Below are 25576 nucleotides of genomic sequence, written 5' to 3'. Positions count from 1 at the left end.
ACATCAACAACCTCTTGATTTAATTGGATGGGAGAGAAGATCAGAGTCAAAGACTTCAATTCCTCTCTGTTACAGTTAGGACTGCCCCCACCCCAACAGAATTGATAAGGAGAGAAGGGCTCTAGACATTACCCTTAGTTGGTTACAATAAGGTCACCGTGGGTTAAAAACTAGGTCTGACCATTTAAAGTACTGTAGAGCAAACATTAAAAAGTTGCAGGTTTCTAAATAAGATTTATTGGTATGTTTTGTACAATAGCACTCATCTTTGCCTGTAAAGAGTTTTGAAGGACAACCTTATACTATATTTATAGGGCAAAATATTGTATTACATACAGTAGCTTAAAGAGGTAATTGTTAACAGCATTTACAGTTGGACCCTTGGTCTGATACAAATTATACATTTTGACCCTACAAGAGTCTAATGCACGTGAACACATTCACACAAATTGTGCCAGGCTGCTGCTGCTATCAGATGATAATGTTTGATGTCATAAAATCATACAGCAATAAATGAAACACAAGCACCTTACACTTTTAATATTAAATAAAAAGTGCTAATTATGTGGACATATCATTTTTCAGATTGAGCAAAAACCTTGGCCCATGCAGTAAGATACAAGGTCAATAAAACACCAATATCCAAACTATGCCAACCTACAGATGTAAAAAGAAATTTATATAGAACTCTTCTAGTAAATGTGATGACCTGTAGACAAAGGGATGCCAGAGTGCTTTTCAATCAGTAATGGTTTCACCAATGACCACTAGGGGGCGCCAGCTAGACGTACACAGAGCAAATTTCATTGCATGCAAAATCTTACAAATAAGAACCAGCTGGCTCAAGTTTCATGGTCCACACAAGAAAGAGCAATATTTCTGCAGGTAACATGGACCACAAAGACTGAAGCTAATACCTCAGCCTTATTCCTATCCAGGGATTGATTATCAATTCAATTACAAAGGAGATGTGATGGGTCAAACAAAACTGGCACTACACTTGAGTTAGCAAGTCACCGCCGGGGCCAAAAGGCAATAGCTCGCAACTTTTTAAATGGGAAAAGGGGGACATTTTTTTTTAGGGTGACTTCTGACACGTTATTAGCCAATCTCCTCCATAAACATTATTGCCAGTTTTATTTCTGTACAATATAGCAGTGCTCCTCAACCCTCTCCTTAGGGCACACCTAACAGTCCAGGATTTAGGTATGACTCAGGTATGTTAACAAACAAGAACATCGTAAACACCTTAGACACACTTGAGCAATACCTAAATCCTGGACTGTTCGGTGTTCCTTGAGGAGAAGGATGAGGAGCACTGCAATATAACAATGGACTGATATACCAAATGTACTAAGCTTATAGAGCAATGGGATAATGGGGCTTTAACACCTAACAGGAAGAACAATGAAATGGGACATTTGGGGAGTATAGCCCCATGTAACGACATAGGCCCTCAAGCCTCTACATATGTCTATTGGCGCACTCCATTATGCTATAGACGTATGTATTATATACTTATATGGTTATACACGTCTGCGAGGTATCTTTCAGAACCAAATAAGGTTATTGTTCTACTATGTAAGTGCCAAATGGATTCACAAGGCACACTTTGCAACATGGATTAGTGCCTTCCTAATCATAAAAGCCATGGTAACAAAAAGTAACTATAGTGATGTCATACTGCTACGAAAATGATGGCACTAACTAACAAATCAGGTAACACAACTTTCCACCAACTATACTTACCAAGAACCAACATAAGAATTCATAACACTGATTGGAACAGTGGTCTCAGTAATACACAGTAGCGTACCTAGCGGGGGGCGGGGGGGGCGGTCCGTACCGGGTGCCCCTCATCAGGGGGGTGCCAATTTGCTGGCACCCGGCACCCCTCCAGAGACAGACAGTAATGTCCGTCGCTGGAGGAGCAGGCTCTCAAGGGAGCCGGAGGTCTGTTAAAGACCTCTGATACCGCTCCCTTTCGATCCGCGCGGCAACAGCTGCTGTGCGCCGGGGTTTGTTGTCAGATCCCGGCGCACACCACTGAAGCCGCGCCCACCGCTGTCCGTGCCCTCTGACCCGGAAAAAAGGAAAGGTAGGAAAGCATTAAGTGAGAGTGGGTTGGTATGTGCGGATTGGTATGTGTGTGGATTGGTGTATATGTGTGGATTGGTGTATATGTGTGGATTGGTGTATATGTGTGGATTGGTGTATATTTGTGGATTGGTATATATGTGTGTGGATTGGTGTATATGTGTGGATTGGTGTATATGTGTGGATTGGTGTATAATTGTGGATTGGTATATGTGTGGATTGGTATATGTGTGGATTGGTGTATGTGTGGATTGGTGTATGTGTGGATTGGTATGTGTGTGGATTGGTATGTGTGTGGATTGGTATGTGTGTGGATGGGTATGTGTGTGGATGGGTATGTGTGTGGATGGGTATGTGTGTGGATTAGTATGTGTGGATTAGTATGTCTGTGGATTGATATATGTGTGGATTGGTATGCGTGTGTATTGGTATACGTGTGGATTGGTATGCGTGTGGATTGGTGTATGTGTGGATTGATGTACGTGTGGATTGGTGTGCGTGTGGATTGGTGTGCGTGTGGATTGGTGTACGTGTGGATTGGTGTACGTGTGGATTGGTATGTGTGTGGATTGGTATTGGTATATGCGTGGTTTGGTAAGTGTGTGAGAGTGATGGGTGTTATGCTGTACCATTTCCAATGAATTTTTCATTATATAATTATGCTCTAAAGTACAGCATAACTCCCATCACTCTATACTGTTCCATACAGTGGCAGAGCTGGGAGACAGAGGCCTTGCACCCCCACTGCAGGACTCCTGAAAGGTAAGTGAACTTCAAAGAGGGAGAGGGTAGATAGTTAGGAGGGGGTAAATAGGGAGAATGGGTGAGATGGGGGATAGGGGGTAGATAGGGCAGAAGGGAGTGAGAAGGGGTAGATAGGGCAATCATACTCCTATCATGCCAAGTCTGCGAGTATATCCTGGAATCTGGGTATAGCTGGGCATGATAAGAATGTGATTGCTGTTAACAATCATATATATATATATATATATATATATATATATATATATACACAAACCAAAGGGAGCGGCTGCACACTCAGAAATATTGTTAACATACACAGGCTTTTATTTGCCCGGGTGCTCCAAAAATAGCCAGATATATGCTACCAAAGAAAAAATGGGCACTCACGGGTCTTTGCCTTGAGAAAGGACCAGAGGTGGTCCGAAACATTGGCCGTGCTGATTGAAATAAACTACTGCAAAGACCCATGAGTGTCCATTTTTTCTTTAGTTACATATATATATTTAATTGTTTTGTCCTATTTTGGTGTGTTACTTACTTTAAATAAAAGTGTTAGATTTTTTTATGGTGTGGGGGGGGGTCATATTCGGTTTCGGCCAGGTAAATGCTGCATTTTCGGTTTCAGTCCAGAATTCGTTTCGGGGCATCCCTAAGCCAGACAATGAAGTGGTAGGCCTACACCACATCAATGTTTGGCTTAGTATATAGTGATAGGAGTTATGCTGCACTATTACCAATGTCTGGCTCAATGTATAGTGATAGGGATTACGCTGTACCACTGTCAATGTGTGCCTCAGTATATAGTGATAGGTGTTATGCTGTACCACCGTCAATGTCTGCCTTAGTATATAATAACAGTAATGCTGTACCACCTTCAGTGTCTGCGCCGGTATATAACGGTAGAAGCTATGCAGTTTTAAAGTGTATGTGGGGGGGGTGCCACATACAGGATCCGCCCCAGGTGCCAAATACTCTAGGTACGCCCCTGGTAATACATAATTTTAATAACCCTACATTTATAGAGAAGACAGTATGCCTTTCATCTGCAACGCTTGCCAAGTACCCTTAAGAAACTAAGCCAGCCCTACTGGATATCAAATGAGAGTTGTGACAATCAATGTTACTTGAAGAATATCTGTCATTAACTGAAATATATAATATATATGTATTAGGTAGAAACCCACCTTGCATGTCCTTGAGATCTCAATAATTATTTTTTTTCCCTATGAAACGTCAGAAAAGGAAGCCAATGCTTTTTTATCCTTACATGTGAAGCCCTTTTTGTGCAAAGCAATGATGACAGCACGTGTTTCCTTGCAGGTAACCATGGTTAACAGAGGAAGAACAATGATGTCAAGCTTCCTGTTTGTTATTCTAACTCAATCGACATAACAGAGTGATCTCCAGCACTGTCCACATCGACACTCTCACCTATGTTGAGAGAATCATTGACATGATGTCAGCTGGTCCTTTTGGGCCAGGGCTGAAATGCATTGGAATTGTTTTTTGGGATAAAGTTCATTTTCATGGCAAAGAGGGTATTTGGAATTGATTGCAATTCATCTGATAACTCTCTGATAACATTCTGGAATATATGCAAATTACCATCATCTAAGCTGAGGCAGCAGACTTGGTGAAAACTAATATTTGTGTCATTCTCAAAACTTTTCTGACCATCACTAGAAGTAATTATTTAAAAAATCCCATAGTGACAAATATAATCGACTAGGTCAGATTGTTGCTAGTGCAAAACTTTGCACTAATAAACACTCTGATTAGTGTGTTCTGGTAACTAATTGATTATTCTCATCTGAGTAAAGAAGAATGGAACAAACATAATGTTCAAACGTGAGCTATTAAGCACTTTCCTGAACTGGGATTTGGAAAGTGGAAAAGCCAAGTGGCACAGACCGGGAACGCAGAATAATGGAACTTTCACTTTGTTCTACCACAGGGAGCGCACAAAGTGGGTCAATTTGCTATCTTGCCTCTCATCAGCCACAATAAAACGAGCTGAATTCTGCAGTACCATTTTGAAATCATATTAAATCTTTTCCATTTCCACAGGGAGCTGTAGAGCACCAGAACAAAGCGAGTGGATAATTGTACGTATTATCAGTAATTTTCCCAAAGAACGTGAATGAACGCCTGGAACATTGGTGCATTGCGTAATCATAAAACAAATGCAAAAACGACCATGTAACCATGTAAAAGCTGGGCTATTTCTGTAGAAACACACCAAATTTAGAGATTTATTGGTAGATGTGCCTTTCGTGTTTGTACTAGGCTAATGCTTGAATAATCTGCCATCTTTTGCCTTCGAAATGATAATTAATGTGAAAATTAAAGTGAAAATAAACTAATGCACATGCACAAGAACTTATTTCATGAGCTGACTTCGAGACACTTGAAATATTAACGCTTTAATAGCTCATCGAAAATATTTTATGCGGTTACTGCACAAATGTATTGACCAAATGGCTCTAATACTGGTCCTCATGGAAACCTAGAGTAGAGTCACCTGCATTAAATCAGGGATATCAACCATAACATACTGGTAGCAAAAGCACCAATTGGGAGTCATACATCACTACAGTGTAGAATACACTGCCCCTTCAACATGAGACCCTGAAATTGGGGCAAAAACCCTGAGATCCGTAGGTTCGACTCTATTGGTCACCTGCAGGCGAACAATAGGCTCACTCGACGACCCTTGCGATGCTGCGTAGATAATGGGAGCGGAAATCCGTAGGTTCGCCGTCAGGGGTTATCAATTGGATGATGCCAGAGGAGGCCCCTGCAGGTGACCAATAGGCTCACTCGCACGGCCCTTTAACCCCTGACGGTGCAACTTGGCCGGCAAAGACCACTGGTCTCCCTGCTCCAACAGTTAAAAGTCCGTATGAACGACCAATAAAGTCGCTTGTACAGACCTTTAACTGCTGGAGCAGGGAGACCAGTGGTCTCTGCCAGCCAAGTTGCGGCACCAGGATTTTAAAAGTCTGTACGAGCGACTCTGTTGGTTGTCAGCAGGGGGCTCGTCTGCCATCATGAAAATCCTGGCACCAAAGCTACTGCGTAGCCCATACCGCGTTAACCCCGCATTAACCCCTTCTACAAAAAATGGCAAACAAGGAAGAAAATTACAGATCACTTTAATACGTTTATTCTTTCTTTAAACCTCAACTACTGTGTTACTATGGCACCTGAAAGCACATAGAGTAATTAAAGTGAATATTATTCCTGCCTCGTACGTGCAGATCATTTATCTGGACACAAACCTGCGATACGTAAGAGTTGGTTCTATTCATCAGAGCTGCAAAGTATTACTATAATGTCACATCCTTTGATCCTTGGGGTGTATTAAAGCAAATTCAGATTTTTTTACACGGAAAATAGTTTTTTACGAGTCGGCACTCTAGTCTCAGCAAGTGATACAATACAACCATCTGTTTTAATATCTGCTTTTTGTGTGTTTTGGTGTTGAAAGGGATGCCTGCTGCGAGTATTCAAGCAGGGAGTGTGTGCATAAGAGACCTCCATGATAGAATAATGCATTTCGAGCCGTGGTTATTTAGAGCGCTTCATGCACGTAATATCCATATGTGCAGCAGCAGCAGCACGGGAACTGAATCAGACATTTATATTATGAACCACATTAAAAGAAATGCAGATTGGAACACACAAAGAACTTGCATGAATATTCAAGTGTTTGTCCACAGGACAGGTTAAGGAAACTCCAATTCAATATGATAACTCATTGGTAACTTTTTATTTGGAAGCTGGTTCCTCTTTTGGAGAACATTCACTTGCTTTGCAAATCCACAGTTTGATGTGCAATTGCCAGAATCATGTCGGGGAGCTTGGTTTCCGTCAGAAGCCTGAATTTTGAGATCTAATTATGTCCCTGTCAGAAATAAAATGTACAGAAGTGGAGCGAGTATAAACATTTTCTCAGTGTTTAAATGCAGGGAAGCAGTGCAGTGGCTCCACTGACAGTTTTACGGAGATGTAAAGCAGTTGTAAGGGTTGGTCCTTGGCTGTGGGAATTAACCGATACTGGATAACTCAAAGTTATTCTCTGTTTATTTGCAAGTGAATTCATACTAAAAAGAGAGGCACTTTATGGGGTCAAGATTACAGAAACAAAAGCAGTCACTGTGGTGGAACGGAAAATAGAGGGGACATTATGTATGATACAGACTGATATACACTTTTTGGCAATTAGTGTCCATATCTGCATCCACTTCATATCAGGAGCAAGGAAAACCTCAATATGAGCATCAATATACCCAGACCCATCTTTAATGACAATAGGGCCCTGGTAAAGCCCATAGTAGGCTCCTCAACCCCAGTGGCACAGTCCGTTCTGATACTCAGGCAGCTCTATCACCACATGAGTCTTATACTAAGGTGATACAGGTGACCAGGAACAGAATAAGACCGCATTTCCTATTATGGAACATGGATAGACATTGTGAGAAGGCAGACATGAAGAGGCAACAGACTCTTTTTGGGGCCCTCTCACCATTTCAGGTAATCTTTTATAACTAAATGCAGCATTAGAACACTTTTAGTACGGTTACAAACCCTCTTCAATAATCATGCAAAAGTTTACCTCATTCATATTTTGCCGGGAACACATAAATGTCACGTTACACAAAAGGAAGAACGGATACCTTGTTGCTATAGAAATCAAATTATTGTCTTGGATGTTTCTGTATTGTTTTTCTGTGTTTAAACTTTCAGGTGGAAGAATGGAATGACCGATCTCTTGAGTTTAGCATACTAGAGTGGGCAATTGATGTTTTGCCTAACTGTAACAGCACTCACCTATCAAGGCCAAACTTGTACCTGCAAACTTAGAGATGCAATAGCCAGAGCAATCAAGCTTGGATTAAAGTGCAAGCAAACCTAAAGCAAACAACTCTACCTTGCTTACATGCTAGGAACCCACCTCATTTCATTGATATTACAGCAGCAATCGCTCCATTCTACTGCTGCATAGTCAACTTGTGTTGATCTGAAAATTTACAGTAACCCAGGGATTACTTAATCTCCAAACTGCTGCCATATTACAGCGGTGTTTACAATTTAACCGGGAGGTCTGTTCAAGAGAAGTTAAGATGAAAGCAGAGACATCCCATTTGACGTCAACCAGAATAACAAAAAAAGAAATAATAATAAAAAAATAATAATGTTGGTCCCCATGACCACCCCTTATACTATTTATGCACCATCATTTTCTAACTAGGCTTCCTTTCTTGGAAATCCAAAAAATGGCACCTATGGCTCTATCTTGCACTTTATGACTAATATATACAGTAATAATACTTTATGACTTAATAAAAAGTGATTTACAAAACATGTCCTTTTCCTCACTAAACTACATGATATTTAACGTTCAGTAAGTAAGTTATTACCTAAAATGCCCAAGACCACAGAAAAAGGTAAATAAAATAATTCTGTCGAACAGAATATTAATTTTACAAGAGACTAGCATAAGTCATTTTAAAATGTGCAGACCCTAAAATGAAACATAAACCAGTGCCTGCCTAAACTGGATTATGCTTTCTTTGCCTGTGTATCCTCCAAATCATTCTAAGGTCCATGACCGAGGTGAGTTGGCTATTCTAAGTACACTAACTAAACATATTACTCACTCTATGACCCCTATGTCATTCATTCTTAATCCACCCACTTCACCTTTTCCCCTGGAATCATCATCCCCCTTAATGATCTTCTCCTTTGCATCTCTTATATTCTAATAAGAATACTGGTATTTATTCCGTATACTTTCCTTTTCTAAGCAAACTTTTTAAGGATTATACTGTTGAAAATGAATGGAAAAATGAAGGCAGAATGTTATCTGACCCACTTTGCACTCTTTGAGAACACTTGCATATTACTTTTGTATACTAAATTCCGGTTTTCACAGAATAAATATGACAACAATATAGAGAAGATAGTTTGGTCATAAAATACTTGCGTCTTAAGAGTCAACTTTGATTTAAATAGTCATCAATCATTTTTAATGGCACCACTAATTTTTCCATTAATACTAAAATGCAGATTTCTTTTCAGGCCATTGAACTTGTACATATGAGCTAAATACTATCATCTTTCTATGTATTATATTAGACTACAATATCACTTTGCATTTACATTTTTTAATATATCTACACTATACATTGTAGTCATATTACCGTATTTGCTCGATTATAAGACAAGGTTTTTTTTCAGAGCAAATGCTCTGAAAAATACCCCTCGTCTTCTAATCGGGGTCGTCTTCTAATCAGACCTCAAATAGAGGTCTGATTAGGAGACTAAGATCCAGATCCCCCGCACCGCTGCAGGAGACCTGGATCCTCCTGTCTCCCCCCCCATTTAACACCCCCACACACACTTACCGGTGCTTCCTGCTGTATTGCCGGGGCAGCGGGTTGACGTCTACGCGATCCGCGTAGACAACGTCCGCTGCAGCTGGAAGGAGGTGTGGCTAGCAGCGGGGGTTGTCTGAGTCCGTCGCGTAGACCTTCCCCGACTTTCAGAGATCAGAGTTCCCCGCACCGGTGCGGGGAACTCTGATCTCTGACAGCCGGGGAAAGTATACGCGACGGACGCATACAAACCCCCGCTGCCAACTCCACCTCCTTCCGGCTGCAGCGGAAGGCGACGTCAACCCGCTGCCCCGGCTGGAAGCACCAGTAAGAGAGGGGTGAGAGAGGGGGAAGGGGGGTGAGAGAGGGGGGGAGAGAGAGAGAGTGTGTGTGTGTGTGTGTTAGTTAAATGGGGGTATAGGGTGTGTGTGTGTGTGTTAAATGGGGGCATAGGGCATTTCTGGAGTGGCGTTAAGGGGGCATTTAATGGAGCACTCTGCCTCCTGAAATGCCTTATACCTCCCTATATGCCACTCTGCCCCATAATATGCCTTTTAACCCCCTAAATGCCAGAGTGGCATATAGGGGTATAAGGCATTTCTGGAGGCAGAGTGCTCTATACAATGCCTTTTAACTCCCTTAATGCCACTCTGCCTCCTGAAATGCCTTATACCTCCCTATATGCCACTCTGCCCCATAATATGCATTTTAACCCCCTAAATGCCAGAATGGGATATAGGGGTATAAGGCATTTCTGGAGGCAGAGTGGCACATAGGGGGTCAAAAGGCATACCATGGGGCACAGTGGCATATAGCGGGTTAAAAGGCATATCATGGGCCACAGTGCCATATTGGAGTGGCAAGCCTGGGGGCAGATGTGCGTAACTGGGGGACAGGTTGGGAAATACAAGAAATAAAAACAAAAAAAATATTTTTCTCAATCATAGCTTTTATTAAAAAAAATAGTTTACATGAATTAACATTTACTGGTAAAACTTTTTCCTTTGGGGTCATCTTATATTTAGGCTTTTTCTTTTTTTTCCTAAGTTAATATTCAGATTTTGGGGGGTCGTCTTATAATCAGGGTCGTCTTATAATCGAGCAAATACGGTACATAGACTCTGTCATCAAGACATTGGTTCTGTCAAAGATGGGTATTACTAGAAATATTACAAATCCCTTTAATTTTCAATGAAGCACTTTCCATCCACTGATTGGCTTCTTCAAGCAGCCAATCAGTAGTGAGAGTTGCCAGACCACAGGGGAGGTGGACAGCTATTCATTTTTAAACCTTTTAAAGAAAACATTTTAAAGTGCTCATAAAGTACCATATTATAAGACAACTCCCCCAAACTATGGATCCTAACGAAAGAAAGAAAAAACTGAAACACCTAAATATAAAATTCAAAACCACTGCTTTTGCTGCTCTCACCCTCTCACTCCTTTACTCACACTAACATTCACACAGTCATTCATCTCTCAATGTCACAATGTCTCCCTACTTTTTCTGCAGACCGCTTCCGTGTCTCCTTTTCCGCAGCTCTACTTCTTCTCTTACCTCTTCTTGTCCTTCTGGGGGTTTTTTTTCCGTCCGCTTCTCCCCCATATCAGCTTCTTTGTCCCTCTTTTAAAGAGTGTAGCCTCTGTGCACACCCTATCCCCCGATTGGAGGAACAGAGGAGAGGGTAGAATGTCGCAAGGAGCCTGGCTGCCCAATAGATAGATTTGCCCCATGTTTTGTGGCGAAGATGCTGCCGCCTCCCCAATAGATCTACAATCCTAGGCCTAGTTGTTCTAAGCCAGAATATTCCACTGGTTTTGATCATACACTTTATCACTCAATGTTTGTGTAAGACCAGCATATATGGTGGAAGGAAGGGATACAGAGGACTGATAAAGCCAGATCACTATTTAGCTCACTTAGGACTTTTTGCTGCCAAGATCTACGCAGACTAGGTCACAGAGTTCAACAGATTTTAAAATACTTATAACATATGCATTCTTCAAGATCTCAAACAATAACACAAAATAAATTCTATTCAACAGAATGATGGTTATTTATAATTTCTCTCAAGAACCTTCCAAGTCACAGACATGAATATACAGTAGATCTATTAACTTTCTGTAGAAGATACTTACAGAACAGTTATACATTCTGGAAACACAGATCTGCGGATTGTATGTATCCGATTCCCTTCCAGGTCCCTAAAAGTGAGAAACAAAGCTGAGCTAAGTTGCCCTTTAGTACAACCTGTGGCTAAACTGGAGACCACAGGTCGCAGGAAGTTTATCAAAACTTATAGCACAGTTTCAGTTGAATCTATTAAAAAACACTAGGTGTTATATGTTGATAAAGTGTTAATAAAGTGACTCAAGTGCAAAGTCAGGAAAATGATCTTGATACAGTGATAAAACAACCAGTTTGTGACATAATTATTTGTGTATACATGTCACCTTTTGATTTGTTCTAAAAATCACTCTTGCTGCCATCCAGTTAATTTGTTGTTCTGGAACTACTCACAAATAACATAATGATGTACATAAAATCACAACCTAGTGTAATAAAATCAATAATCTGTGTGTGTGGAGAGTGTCTGGTCTCCCTTATAATCTAGTGAGAGAGAGTAGTGGTGCACTTAAATCTGATGCCCTAGCTGCCTCTCCTCTGTTTGCTGGAGTATACACCATTATCCACGTAGATAGTGTACGAGTTGTACGAGTTGGTTACAGATATGATCTCTGATCTCCCTATGTGACGCATAGAGGAGCCTGATCCCTCAGTTCTGCTGAGGAGGGGCTACACCACTGTAGATGTGCTGCCCTAAACCTAGTTGGCCTAGGCCAATATATACTGCTCCCTCATGTTTCTCTACAGCAAATATGGTAATGCTCAAAAAATAATTTAGATGAAATAGAGCTCACACAATATGTACCGTTATGTTAACGTTACGTTTCCACGATAATTACTCACAGCCAGTTAAGATGAGGCATTTCTGTGCAGATGGAATTTTTGGGGATTTCACGAATTGAATTGTTTAGCATGTCCCTGAAAATAAGTAACATTTTTATTGATAAGAATGCCACAGCAGCCTTTGTATTTATAGGCATAGGGCTTCTTGGCATGGCACAGAACACTTACAGGAAGTATAGAGACTCCAGACCAGAGAACGACCCAGGAACAATTTTGGTTACTTTGTTATTATCTAAAATCCTAAAAGACAAAAAAAAAAGAGGATGAAGCAAATACATAAAAACATGTTATATATCTTTTTGATAATATATCGTCAGTCATAATCTCCATTTTTTTAGAATATGTGTAAATAATATATATATAAAATATAAAAAATGTATAAATGTATATCATGAGAAGCATGACTGGGAGGAAAAAAACTTGAAATTGAATACAAAATGTCAGAAGCAGTTAAAGTACCCAATATAAGATGACACAATAAGATTGCACCAGAATGGCAATCAAAAACAATGAAGTCATATCAACCAAAGGAAGATTGGCAACATTCAATCCAAGTCCATCCAAGTAGCCAAAAACACATTTGGTAGATGCTCAATGTGCATTATTCAGACTTGTCAATTTACAGGATGGGAATAATTGTTAATTGAACACAGACAGGGTCTAGCCATGATGTAAATGTTTTCTAATGCCATGACTCTTCCAGATGGCGTAGTGGCTATATGTAGAATAGCAAGTGAAACAAAAGAAAAAGTTCTAGGGCAGTAAAATGTTTAAATCAGAGCACGCCAAGAGACAACTGCAACCTATTGTGAGCCCTCCCCTGATAGCACCTTTGTTTCGTATGTTTGTTTCATAGTGCCTTAGTGTGAAGAAAGCAGTCACATCCTCTAGAAACTGTTGACTTCTCCCCTAGACAATGCCCCCCCCTTCGTAGCCTGCACTTAGGCAGCTGCAATAACGTGTTATAGAATAGTTCACATGTTTGAACCTGATTTTGAGAGCTAGCCTGCAAGTTGTAAGAGAATCCAACGGTTCAGCAAACTTGTCTTGACTTAAACTTGTACACCTCCCCTAACATGTGTAATGTTCATAAATCATGAAAAAACTGCACATAAGCTTGTATCTATTATTTATGATATAAATACTAAGATGGTGACGTACCCTTTTATATACCAAGTCATGCTACACTTCATGTCAGTTATTTAATGTATAGCTCATGCTTCCAAGATAAACTAAATAAGATTATTTGTGTTTTTGTCAATCTGTGCACATAGATGATGCATAACAAACAGAGCAAGTAACATAAATCAGAAAGATTAAAACTAAATAACCTAATTATTGTTCGCTCTCTCTCTTAAAGCGGCCAGCGTGCCTATTCCATGCGGCAGGGTCGGACTGGTCCACCAGGATACTGGGGCCGGTCCATGTGCCGACAGACCAACATTCAAAGCGGCCGCCGGCGCCTAATGAAATTAAAGCGGCCGGCGTGTACGCACCGCTCCACACAATGGCTGTGCCTCAGCTCTTCGTCCCACCCCTTTTAAAATGTGGGACGAAGAGCTGAGGCACGGCCATTAGGTGTCTGTGTGGCAGACTGTCCTGGTGTGTGTGTGTGTGTTTGGGTGTCGGTGTGCCAGAGCCTGTCCTGGTGCGTGTGTGTGTTTGGGTGTTGGTGTGGCAGAGCCTGTCCTGGTGTGTGTGTTTGGGTGTCAGTATGGCAGAGCCTGTCCTGGTGTGTGTGTGTTTGGGTGTCGGTGTGGCAGAGCCTGTCCTTGTGTGGGTGTTTGGTCATCTGTTTCCTGGCACTTAATTTACAGTAGGAACTATTTCATTTTTACACCCTCCTGAATACATAGTGACTTCAGGGGACAAAACATTCAAGGCTCAGAAATCATTTAGTGGAAAAGTTAAGGTACTGTGGACGCAGACAACCCCCGCTGCTAACGGCACCTCCTTCCGGCTGCAGCAGAAGTTGCCTACGCGAATCGCGTAGCCGTCTACCCGCTGCCCCGATTACACACCAGGGAGTCAGAAGCACAAGCAGCGGAGGTTACCAGACAGGAGGATCCAGGTCCCCTGCAGCGCTGCGGGGGATCTGGATGTTAGTTAGGGTCAACACTGCAAATATTGACTCTTTGCATAAACTTAATGTAATTGTGAATAAAAGCATTTGACACTCATGAAATGCTTGTAATTATACTTCAGTATACCATAGTAACATCTGACAAGAATATCTAAAAACGCTAAAGCAGCAAACTTTGTGAAGACCAATACTTGTCATTCTCAAAACTTTTTGCCACGACTGTAGAGAGATTCTTTTCAAGCTGCATGTTTTAAAGGAAATTTTGTATGATTATGCTTAACAATAATTGAAGGTTAGGCAGTTTCTATGAGATATCATGTGCTAATTCCTTATCTGTGAAGGAAGCAATAATAAATGTATGTTCAAGCTTTATCGTTGGGTCAGTAAGGGTAACTGGGAGACTTACAACCATTCCAGAGAGTGAAGGTCTTTGAACACTCCGATCTTCAGCGATGTGATCCGATTGTGACTAAGAAACCTGAAAAATAAAATTTATGTATATGACTTTGCAAACTAATATCTGTTGGGTTACAGATATTAACTTCATTAAGGAAATCCTCGAGTTCCTACACAAATCGTAGTACATTCATTTTCGACAAATAAGATAAAAGACAGCATTTTCACCAGACATGGACATTTAACCAGGCCATGTGGGCTATAATCTGTCATCATTTGCCAAATTCAACAAGGTCTGGTAATTAAAATTGTTAAAAATTTCTTAATAGCCATGTTTTTCCACTTTGTAAACATTGTGGTTTATTTAACTGCTATGCTCAATTGTTTCTCAGGCAAGTGAAAAGGACTGATGCAAATACTCCTGATACTAAGGTGTGGCATTCAGGCTGTGTTAAATGTCTCCCACTCTGTCTGATCATCAATCAGTGTGGTTTAATATACGGACAGAGGTTTATTTGCACTGCACAGTGCAATCCACTAGCAGAGCCTGGGCACCATTGGATAGAGTCCAGGAGTAATTGAAGTATTTATGAGATATTCTGCTAAAGGCATTAAACGTGTTAGTAAGACTATAAGAAAAAGGGAATCACTGTGGTGTTCCACAGAAGTAGTACATGTGTTGTAGGAGACGATGGAAGCATTGATAACATATATGAGGTATTTGAGAGCAAACATAAACTAAGCTTAGGGATACAAAATGGGTTATTAGATGAGAGAAAACACATTATTACATAGAGGAAACAGCTGTAAACACAAATAATTGGACTAAAGACAAATAAAGGGAGGTATATAAATGAGGATAAACATCTAACTGGCTGCCTCAATAAATACTTCTGTTCCATTTTTGCAAAGGAAGGTGAAGGAAAGGGACTTCATGTAAAAAAAATAAAAAAAAAATTAAAAAAGCTGCTGCAGTTTAATGGCCATTAATGTAATATAATACATTTAAAAATCCAAAGAGATAATATAGCACTGTTCTGTTAGTGACGGGACTTAAAGGTAAGCGGGAATACAATAAAGCATTGGAATAATTAAGCAGGGGGCTGAGTTTTATGGCTAGAGGCATTAGTAGCAGGGAAAAGGACAGTGATTAGGCTACTTTACATATCTCTGGTAAGACCTTGCCTAGAGTATTATGTACAATTCTGGAGACCTGTTCAGAAGAGGGCTACTAAAAGGGTGAACGGTTTGCTGGATAAAAATGATCAGGAAAGACTACGAGATCTTTATATACATAACTTGGAGGAGAGAAGAGAGAGGAGATGTGATAAACGAAACACACAAATACATAATAAATAAATAATAAAGTGCTTTAACAAAGTGCACAAGGGAAATTTATTTCAAACGAGGAGCATGTTACATCTAATCTAAAATTAGAGGGTTAGAGGCTTAGATGTAATGTGAGAAAGTTTTACTTTACTGAGATGGTGGTAAATATGTTAACCAGCCCCCAGCAAAGGCTATTACAGTTAGGGAACTTAAACATGCATGGGAGAGGCATACAGCTATCCTGCAAAACCAAGGACCGACTAAGGTTTGAGACTTTACATTAAAAAAATGGGATGACTAAATGGTTCTTAAATTTCCCTTTTTTTATTTTCTTGCCTGCTTCAGCTTTATCAACAGCGAATAGAAAGTGACTTCACTTACACAAAAATGTTGTTCAGCTATCCTTAGCTAAGTTACGAATAGGAAATCATAATGAACGAGACAACCTTTATGACCTGAAAAGGATTAGAACTTCAATGGACAGCCACACAAATTTACATTGGGTGCAAAGTATTTGCCCTGTCCAAGAGGCAAGGAACAGGAAAAACCGAGTTCTCCTCCTGCAGATCCCCAGGATAAAAATATTTCTTCGTTTAAGCTTCTCCCTCACAAGAAAACTTTATTATAATCAAGTGAAATAGTCTATTTGTTACATTAACATGCTGTTAAAATATTTCAGCATGTTTAGAATGTATTATACTGTGGTATTTTGGGTAACAATTTCCAGTTTCTGATTCCCACCCCAGTAAAATAAATATGCTATGAAGATTTAAGAGCGATAAAGAGGAAGTGAAAGAAAAAAAAACTATTAAGTATTAAGAGTTTAAATGTGGAGTTCACTCCAGTGATAAGACAGGCAATGGTATGAACCAATATATACCCAGAGACATGACTGGAGGCAGCTAATGGTTCTCTTTATGATGGAATTCAGTAAATTCAGTAAATCCTGCCAATCCAAACCATATTGCCTTGTACTCACAGTGTCTTGAGTCTAAAAAGGCCTGAAAAAGCCAAACGTGAGATGGAGCGAAGTTTGTTGTTCTGAAGAAAGCTGGAAAAAACATGAAATTAAAGAATCATCCACAGTGTTGCGAATGAATGAAATACATTATTGTGTTGGTAGACAATAAAATGCCCCAAGCACTCACTATATATATATTTATATGTACTTACAGCTTCTCTAGATTCCAATATAAGTTGAATCCACCATCAGCTAGAAATCTGATTTTATTTTCCTTCAGATCCCTAAACAGAAAGTAACAAAAGAATAAAAAAGACTCCATATAGAAACACGTTTATGAATTAAAATCACCCCTCCAACAGTACACAAATAAAAGCATTCAACTGCATGATTGGGTGTGACTGTTGTGCTTTAGACTTTATAATTCATTGATGTGATCTCCATCACTGATTTACTCTATACCTCTACTACACATTGGAAATAGAAAACAAAATTGCATATCTGATCCATATGCAAATGAAAAATGGCTGAGGTTTACACCCTACTTAATGTATTGTTAAGTAATAAAACATATTTTCAAGTAAAGATTCACGGTTTTGATTTACAGAACACAGACATTGATTTGTAGGCGTACCTTTTTAAATAGTTGAGTAGTCAAGTAGTTCATTAAATACTACTTTGCTAATTTGATATTATATAAAAAATGCTTTAACATGATTCACAAAAAGAAAAACTATGTTGAGTATCCATCCACCTTAAGTATTTATTTGGGTCAAGCGTCATGCTTTCGCCTTTCACATATGAGATTCAAGAAGCAGTTTACTATGAAAAGAACCATGTAATTTACTATTGAAACCAATAAACCTTACATTAAACCTTACAAGGAAATAATGAAATGTATTAAAGGGACAGTTTAGCATCCATGACATCATTAAAGTACTCTAGGAGTAACCCTAACTGAATTTGAAGCCATGTCTCCCTTTTGCGAAAGTACACAGAGAGGCCAGAATAATGCAGATATATTTGCTAAGAAAGAGAGGTGCAGAAACACTTCTCTGTCTCAGTGAATCTGTCTTCATTATTCTGGCCTCCGGGCAACTTCTGCAAAATGGCGGAGCTTCCCTGCATACCCTCTTTCTCTATGCTATGTTTCAGGGTTCCACAGTGAAATAAGTAACCCCATTATTTGTATTGTGAGTTGTTTCAGCTTCATAGCAATTAGTATATTATATTCATTTTTATATTTATAAACTGGCCTCATTAATGTTTGCTTTAAATTTGTTGTTAAAAAAAAACATTCATCAATAAATACACTTTGGCACTAAACATAAAATAAAAGTTAAGATCCTATTTATTGTATTTATAATTTCATACAGGCAGTTTCATCATTATATAGAATTTGGTTTTGGTAGGAGGAATATGCTAACATTTACAGTGCCATTAACATGGTGTAGCCCATAAGGACCCTATGGCTGTTGTATAGTCTATTAGCATAGGATACCAATCTCATTGTTAAATGATGTCCTAGGTTAGGGCAAATATGTATGTGGTGCTTAATGGTACATATGATAGCAGACTGATTAATGTAATAAAAGAAACATTAAAAGACTATTCAAAATAAATTATTTCCTTAATGATGTGTTTATACAGGGTTCCATATGGTCCGACATAAAATTGTTCATGTCGTGCACAACAAATTACATGGAATTCTAATAATAGCATTTACATAAAGTGATTCAGATAATATATGTAGAGAAAAGATCCAAAAGCTTAAAGCTTTTGCATTTTTGGCCGTAGTTTGGAAGGGGGCGTTCTAAGAAAGGCTGCAAGCTGCATTTTCTGTGCAATTCTCCATTTGGCCACTGGGGTGTTTGTGGTAGGACAACAGGTGTAACAGTCCAGTAAAGACAGTCCCCTGCTTGAGAATTCTGCCCCTGTTTACCATTTGCCACCAGTATGGTCCCTTGAAAACATTAAGCCTGAAACAACATGTTCTTTTGATTTCAACGCAATTAAAAGGCACTGTAATTAGAAAAAAACCCTACCAGCTTAATTTTATTCCATTTAATTCATAATTAGTAATGTTAAGAGTGTAATAATTATTATTGTATGTCATGTTATTAATTCTGTATTTATCTCTGGCAAATTAATTATGCTTCCTCTATTGGTACATTTGTTAACCTTACAGTACTGTAGTCTCTGCATGTCTCATTGATGCAGCTCTACGTGGTCATACCTGGGAATGGTCATGGTTCTCCCCTGTATTTTGTGTATTTACTCCTAATCTCAGGATATTAGGGTGAATGAGCAAAATGATAACAAGATGTATCTCAGTCCAAAGCTCTGCTTGGATTCTGCATGCAAAAGAATGCCATCGGTACCAAGGGGCCAACATTATCTGGGACATAATTCTTGTTGTCGGGATCTTCACAAAAAAAGGGGAAATTTGGAAGCGTATATAAAGACAATTGGAAGACAATAGCACATTGACCTTGTTGGGGGTGTTCCCTATGTATACATTGCAGCTGCAATGCAGAATTTAGCAGAATTCTCTATCCGTACTGTAAATTATGAGCCTATGTCATTGATCAGGGACATGTCCATGACATCTAAAAAGCAACTGCAACAATGTAATTAGCATTTACTAAAAAGTGCTAAACCTCTTGTTCACTTTCTCTATACATCAACCTCCACATGAATATACTATTTTCTTCATATTTAAATGCCTTAGGGATATCAAGCCTTGTACATAACAGCTTTGATATTGTTGATTGCTTTACGAACTATAATAGGGAGAAGGGACAGAAAACATTTGTTATGACACAGAGGAAATTCTGGCCAGAGGGACTTAAAGAATATATGATACTGTTATTCATCTTTGTCATTGTTTCGAATGATAATGTTGAATACTCATGAATTAAACATGGATTCAATGTGTTCTTTAAATGTTTCTGATGAAATGTATGATAGATCAGTTAATGTTTTGATATGTTATTCATTCACACAATGTCTTTGAATAGTAATGAATTTTATTCATATTTTTATATTTCTACGAAAGGATCACTTTTGCAGCCTAGCTTACTGATATCTTCAATATTTGTGTTTGTTTATTAGATTTATTTTTGTTCCAAACATAATTTCTGTAAATTGTACACATATCATATCACATCTTAAATTCTGGATGAATTTTTGTAGTGGAACAACACCTTTAACATTTCAGGTTGTGTCTGAACATTGATTACAGGACACAGAACTAAATGTGAGTGAAAACATTGTATACCCAACTTGAGTTCAGGTGGTTGTGTCTGTCCCTGTCCATGGTGCTAACAAATTGTACACAACCACAGAGATGGGAATACAGATTCTGCAATGATGGGTAAGTGGACTTTAGTCACTTGGCTTGTGACTAGTTATCAAATCCCACCCCAGGTGTGAATCCTGCATTATAGATTTCTTCAACATTCATGGAGCTATAGCCTTTAAGTGTATTCAGAAGCTGGGCTCTGTGTGCGCATGTGGTCGTTTGTGGGTTTCTTTAATGACTTTTTCAACAATGTTACAGATTTTTTTTTAAAAAAAGTGATTATGATGAACAACCTCTAATTAGAAAACATGGAAGGAAATTAGTTATTCCTCAGGCTATTCCAATTTTAAAAAGCACTCACTTAATGTGATGTTTATCACAAGCAAGCAAAATCTCATTTTGATGATAACTTGTCGTAGGCTGAACAGATTTTTCCATATGTACTAACATGGCTGTACACATTTCTCATATTACTCCTAATAAATGAATCATGGTTTGTTTTGCCTTCCTCGTCTTTCCATGGAATTAATATGAAAATGTGCTCTTGTATTTTTTCAGTTGTGCTGTTTCAAAGAACCACCATCTTTCTGCTCCATCACACGGTACTGGTGCCTTACCCTAAGATGTCGATAATAGCTCAGCCCGTAAAAGCTATAGGGTCCCATAGTACTGGTTTTGGTTGCAGGAGATACATTTTACTGGGCCAAAATAGAAAACAAATGTAGAGGTGCATTAGCTCTCAGGACCTCCTGCTAGGCTGATAAGGTCCACTTATCTGGCTTTATTAGTAGGATTTAAAGAAGTAGAAACTGATAGCCCCAAGAAATGAAGTATACTTACAGAATGGTCACGTTGGAAGACACAAAGGGCACTGAGCGCAGCTCTTGATTTGAACAGTTTATCATGCGCCGCCAACATGTGCAGTTTTCTGGGAAAACATCCAGTTCTGAGAAGGATTGAAAAATATGTTGGTTCATGGGAAAAAAACAGTGAAAAATGTAGGTTAGAGACATATGTGTTCCCCTATTCCCCACAGCAACATTTTCAGTCAATATATATTTATTTGATAATGAATACGAAGACACACAACACGAAGAATCGTTGTCTTCGTCTGCTAATCTCCCTGGTCCCTTCCCCATCTAGCCTACCTTATCTACACAGCACCGCGGGGGCCTCCTCTGGCATCAACCGTTATGCTGCGTAGATAATGGGAGTGGAAATTCGTAGGTTCGCCATCAGGAGTTAAAGATCTTCCCCGTCGAGAGTTAAAGGGCCGTGCAAGCGACTATTAGACTCACTCGCACGGCCCTTTAACTCCTGACTCCTGACCATGGTCTCCCTGCTCCAAGAGTTAAAGGTCCATACAAGCGACTCTCTTGGTCGTTTGTACGGACCTTTAACTCTTGGAGCCAAGTTGCGGCACCAGGACTTTAAAAGTCTGTACGAGTGACTCTATTGGTCGCCAGCAGGGGGCTCGCCTGCCATCAACCAATGATACAGGTGCACTCGTACGGACATTTAAGATCCTGGCGCCAAAGCTGCTGCGTAGTGCATACCGCGTTAACCCCATATTAACCCCTTCTAGAAAAAAACAGCAAAAAACAAAGAAAAAAAACGAACACAAAGAATATTTTTTCCCCCCACGAAGACGAACACAAAGTGTTGGCAGGCGCCCAAGTCTAGTAAAAATAGAGGATGTGGTTAGAGTTTTGACTATGGGACAGGACTTTACGAAGACTATTTAAGTAGTCATGTGTCCTAATTACCTATTTATGTAATTAAATTTAATATTTAATATTTTGTTTTATTTTTATGTACGTTATTGTGTCCTTTAGGACTATAGATTGCTGCAGTACCCTCATTTTCACTAAAATTCCTGAGCTCCTAGAAAAAAGGGACCTCGCGGAAAGAAAGAAAAGCAGAGGGACCACTGGCAGCTATGCCTCTGCCCAGAAACAAGTTAAGATTATATCTACTTTCTGAGAACTTTTGCATTGGTCTTGGATGCTAGATGACTTCAGAAATTGTGCGCATAACTTCGTTTAATATGTCATTTTAATGAAGTTATAATGGATTCTACAATTTCTTTTGTATAATTAAAGAAAAACAAATATGAGAGAGTTTTTAGACTATTTTTGATACCTGGAGTGATTCCATTTTTTAATACCTCGTTTATAACTAGAAGATCACATAGTCTTGAAGACCATTTGGTTTCACTGGTACAGCTGTAAATAACATACAGTCACTGAATATACCAATTCCATATTCAATGTTTTTGGGGGAAATAACTTTTAAAAAACATATATTGTATTGTTCAGCGAAGTACTTTTTTCATATAATATTTGTTGGGTTTAGGTGAATGAGTGAATTTGACAATCTTTGTCAAGTAGTTAAAACAATAGAATGCAGGTTAAATTTGGAGTGAACAAATCTCATAGCCCAATATGTTCTTGTGTTGTGAGTACATTACAAAGTAAAGTTTAAACTCTAGTATATGATATGTTCAACTTATTATAAATGGGAAAAATAATTTGTCGATGGTCTTAAAATATTATTGTTGCAAAATGTTATTGCCTTTTTTAAATACATAATACAAATGCTCTAGCTTTTTCATCCATTAGCCGAACCGTTACTGACAACAAAGAAATGCACGCTTTTGTGTTTTTATGCCTTTTGAGTGTTTTGTTCCATTCATTTCAGGGACACTGCTTGTATTAGGGTAATCTGAGGATTTTTTTGAATTAATGAAATTCTGACAATTTGATTAGCAAGTTAAGGTGCAGTTATGAATACAATGAAAATCAATGTTTACCAGATCTAAATGGTTTTGTGCGAAGGGGGCTGTAAACAGCTCATTAAGGTTAAGGTTGCTTGTTAATAAACAGAATGTTGTGCTGGTTTTGGCAATAAGACAGTTTATATATATATATATATATATATATATATTTATTTTTTAATGCGTAAAAGCTACAGACTATAGAAAAATTTTATATTATAGCATATCATGAAAAGATATCGGCAAGTTAACACATTTGGCAGGTTAGCGATCACCCTGTGGTAATTATTGGCAGACTATGTTGCCCTTCAATGTGGGTTTTAGAGAAACAGTAAATATACTGGAACAAATTCAAGTGAACATGGGCAGTTGAATTACATTTCTGCCAAAATACCCTTTTTAAGTTTTATAAAACGTTTAAGAACCAAGAGCTCTTGGATCCATACAATGATATAGTGTGTCACGGTGGCAGCGTCCACCTTTCATACTTAGCATTAAGTCACACACTCTGTCAGCCTATCTCAGTACAAATTTCACTTACCACATTTATGGGACTCTTCCTCTGGCATCGCACGGTTGCCACGCGAGCTCTGGATAGCATCAAACAGCTTGGGCCATCCGCTGTTATCCACTGTAAGACGGATAGACTCATTAACTCTGTTGAGAACTCAAGTTCTCAATGTTCTGTTCTTGTAGGCACAGAAAGACGCATTCGATTATTGTTCATTAACCACTCTAATGCCAAAGGGGCTACTTTTACACTACGATGTTCTTTTTTGAAATTCTTCTGTATTAACTACGTCCATGCGCTTGCTTTGCTGCCTTATTAACAATATGCCAGCAGCAGTAAAAGTGCTATGCCGAGGTCATGTCCTTGAAGGCAATGAAGGCATTTTCTCTTGTTGATGAGAAGAAGAAGGGGTGTATATGTTGCTTTACAGATATGATAAAAAAAAACCTGTTCCTTTAATGTAAAGTATTAGGCATTGACCTGCCCTTGCTGTGCCATTAAATATTATCCCACTACTCGCTGCTCTTACAAAATGTATAGTTTGCAAATCTTTAGGAGGTTGATCATCAATAAATAAAATAGCTATTAATAAAACCACAGAAAACAGGACAGGTTATGTATTATTGATTACAGATTATAGAGAAATGGAAATAGAGAAATAGACATCAATGTATTCCCCTTTTGTGATCATGGACGGTTCCAGACTATCCCTAATCTTTCGAGGTTACTATGGTAGTCTACCTTGGGCTTTTGGGCCAAATATATACTGCGTCCCTTCCGAAGACATTAATTCTACTGTCTAAATCCTAAATGGCTCAGGGTGAATTGGAACTAACCAATTGTCTCCCTCAACCTGCATGACTGATAATAGTCAATGATGGTGGAAGGGGGACAGAAGCACCAACTCATGGTCCATGCCTTATTTGTGCAAACCATCTATCCAGGAAAGCTTTGGAAACTGAAACTGTGCAATTGGTTTTTAGGAACCAAGATCTATGTTCTTTTGACTCAGTGATATTAATTGTACTAACTGGCTGACCACACTGGAAATCATGCCAATTAATAAATGTCTTGAATTGTGCCCATGAATCAAATGATTGTAATATCGTTTGTTACAAAATAATTTTTACCCTACAAAACCAAGAACATCATAGAGCTTCAGAGCCCATTATTATAAAATAACAAATTAACTGCAAGCAGTTTATGAACCTTTACTAACACTTAAACACCGTCAATAAAGGGAAGGGGCAAAGTTATTATTAGCATTAGAGCACTGAATATGGTTTTAAGCTTCAATGAAATTATGCTAATTTTACATCATCTAAATTCAAACAAAAGTGTTTCTTTTAAGATAGGTGTTTCTATGTGAAAGATGCCCCTGGTAGAGGTTGCTTGAGTAATGGGATCTAAACATGGATGTGGAGCTTCTGACAAGGCCAAGGACCATGTAAGGTTTAACCTGTTATATCAGAGTAAAGACTGGTGGTGACGAGTGGTCAAACCTTCTACATCAACTGTAATATAATGTCAGCTGTTTTCCAGTTGTTTTAATGATCCATTTGTACATTATCCTTATGTTTCTTGTCATTGTATATACCATTATGCTGTCTACTACTTAACTTTCGAGCAACTCCCAATGCCATTCCCTGGTGCATGCCTTTAAATGTTACTCTATGTTAAAACCATGCGGACAGGAGATACAAATGACCACAGGCACAAGTCAATATGTCAAAAGATCAAGGGTTTTATCCACTAATCCCTTAGTTAGGGAAGTCAACTGCAGCTTCGGTACAAACTGTACAAAGGGTAAGAAGCGCAGAAAGTTTTTGTTTTTTGTATACATTGTACAGCCAATACACTGTTTTTGCAGCATGCTTACACCTGTTTGGTAGGCCTCGTATTATACATTTGTATTATTTGAGCCTGTGACTAGCTTAGCGCACCGACACTTTTTCTTTTCCCTGTTTGTACATATTTGAGGTTGTTGGCTCCTCATCAGTCTGGTTGCAGCTTGCTGTCCAGGG

At 39.0% G+C, this 25576-nt stretch overlaps 1 protein-coding gene across 1 annotated transcript in view; it reads right to left on the bottom strand.

Annotated features, from left to right (window-relative positions):
- The window catches only part of LOC128502529 (relaxin receptor 2-like), a 95209-nt gene that overhangs the window by 22693 nt on the left and 46940 nt on the right, over positions 1 to 25576 (bottom strand). The window contains exons 3-10 of the mRNA XM_053472333.1: positions 23583 to 23672; positions 21106 to 21211; positions 17174 to 17245; positions 16980 to 17051; positions 14682 to 14753; positions 12361 to 12432; positions 12193 to 12267; positions 11361 to 11426 (exon numbers count right to left, since the gene is read on the bottom strand). Coding sequence (XP_053328308.1) covers positions 11361 to 11426; positions 12193 to 12267; positions 12361 to 12432; positions 14682 to 14753; positions 16980 to 17051; positions 17174 to 17245; positions 21106 to 21211; positions 23583 to 23672 — 625 coding nt within the window. The remainder of the gene's footprint in view (positions 1 to 11360; positions 11427 to 12192; positions 12268 to 12360; positions 12433 to 14681; positions 14754 to 16979; positions 17052 to 17173; positions 17246 to 21105; positions 21212 to 23582; positions 23673 to 25576) is intronic.

The sequence above is a fragment of the Spea bombifrons genome, chromosome 8, assembly GCF_027358695.1.
Source record: "Spea bombifrons isolate aSpeBom1 chromosome 8, aSpeBom1.2.pri, whole genome shotgun sequence".
NCBI classification, from domain to species: domain Eukaryota; kingdom Metazoa; phylum Chordata; class Amphibia; order Anura; family Pelobatidae; genus Spea; species Spea bombifrons.
The sequence above is the reverse complement of the archived record's forward strand: the minus strand, read 5'-3'. Positions and strand labels throughout refer to the sequence as shown.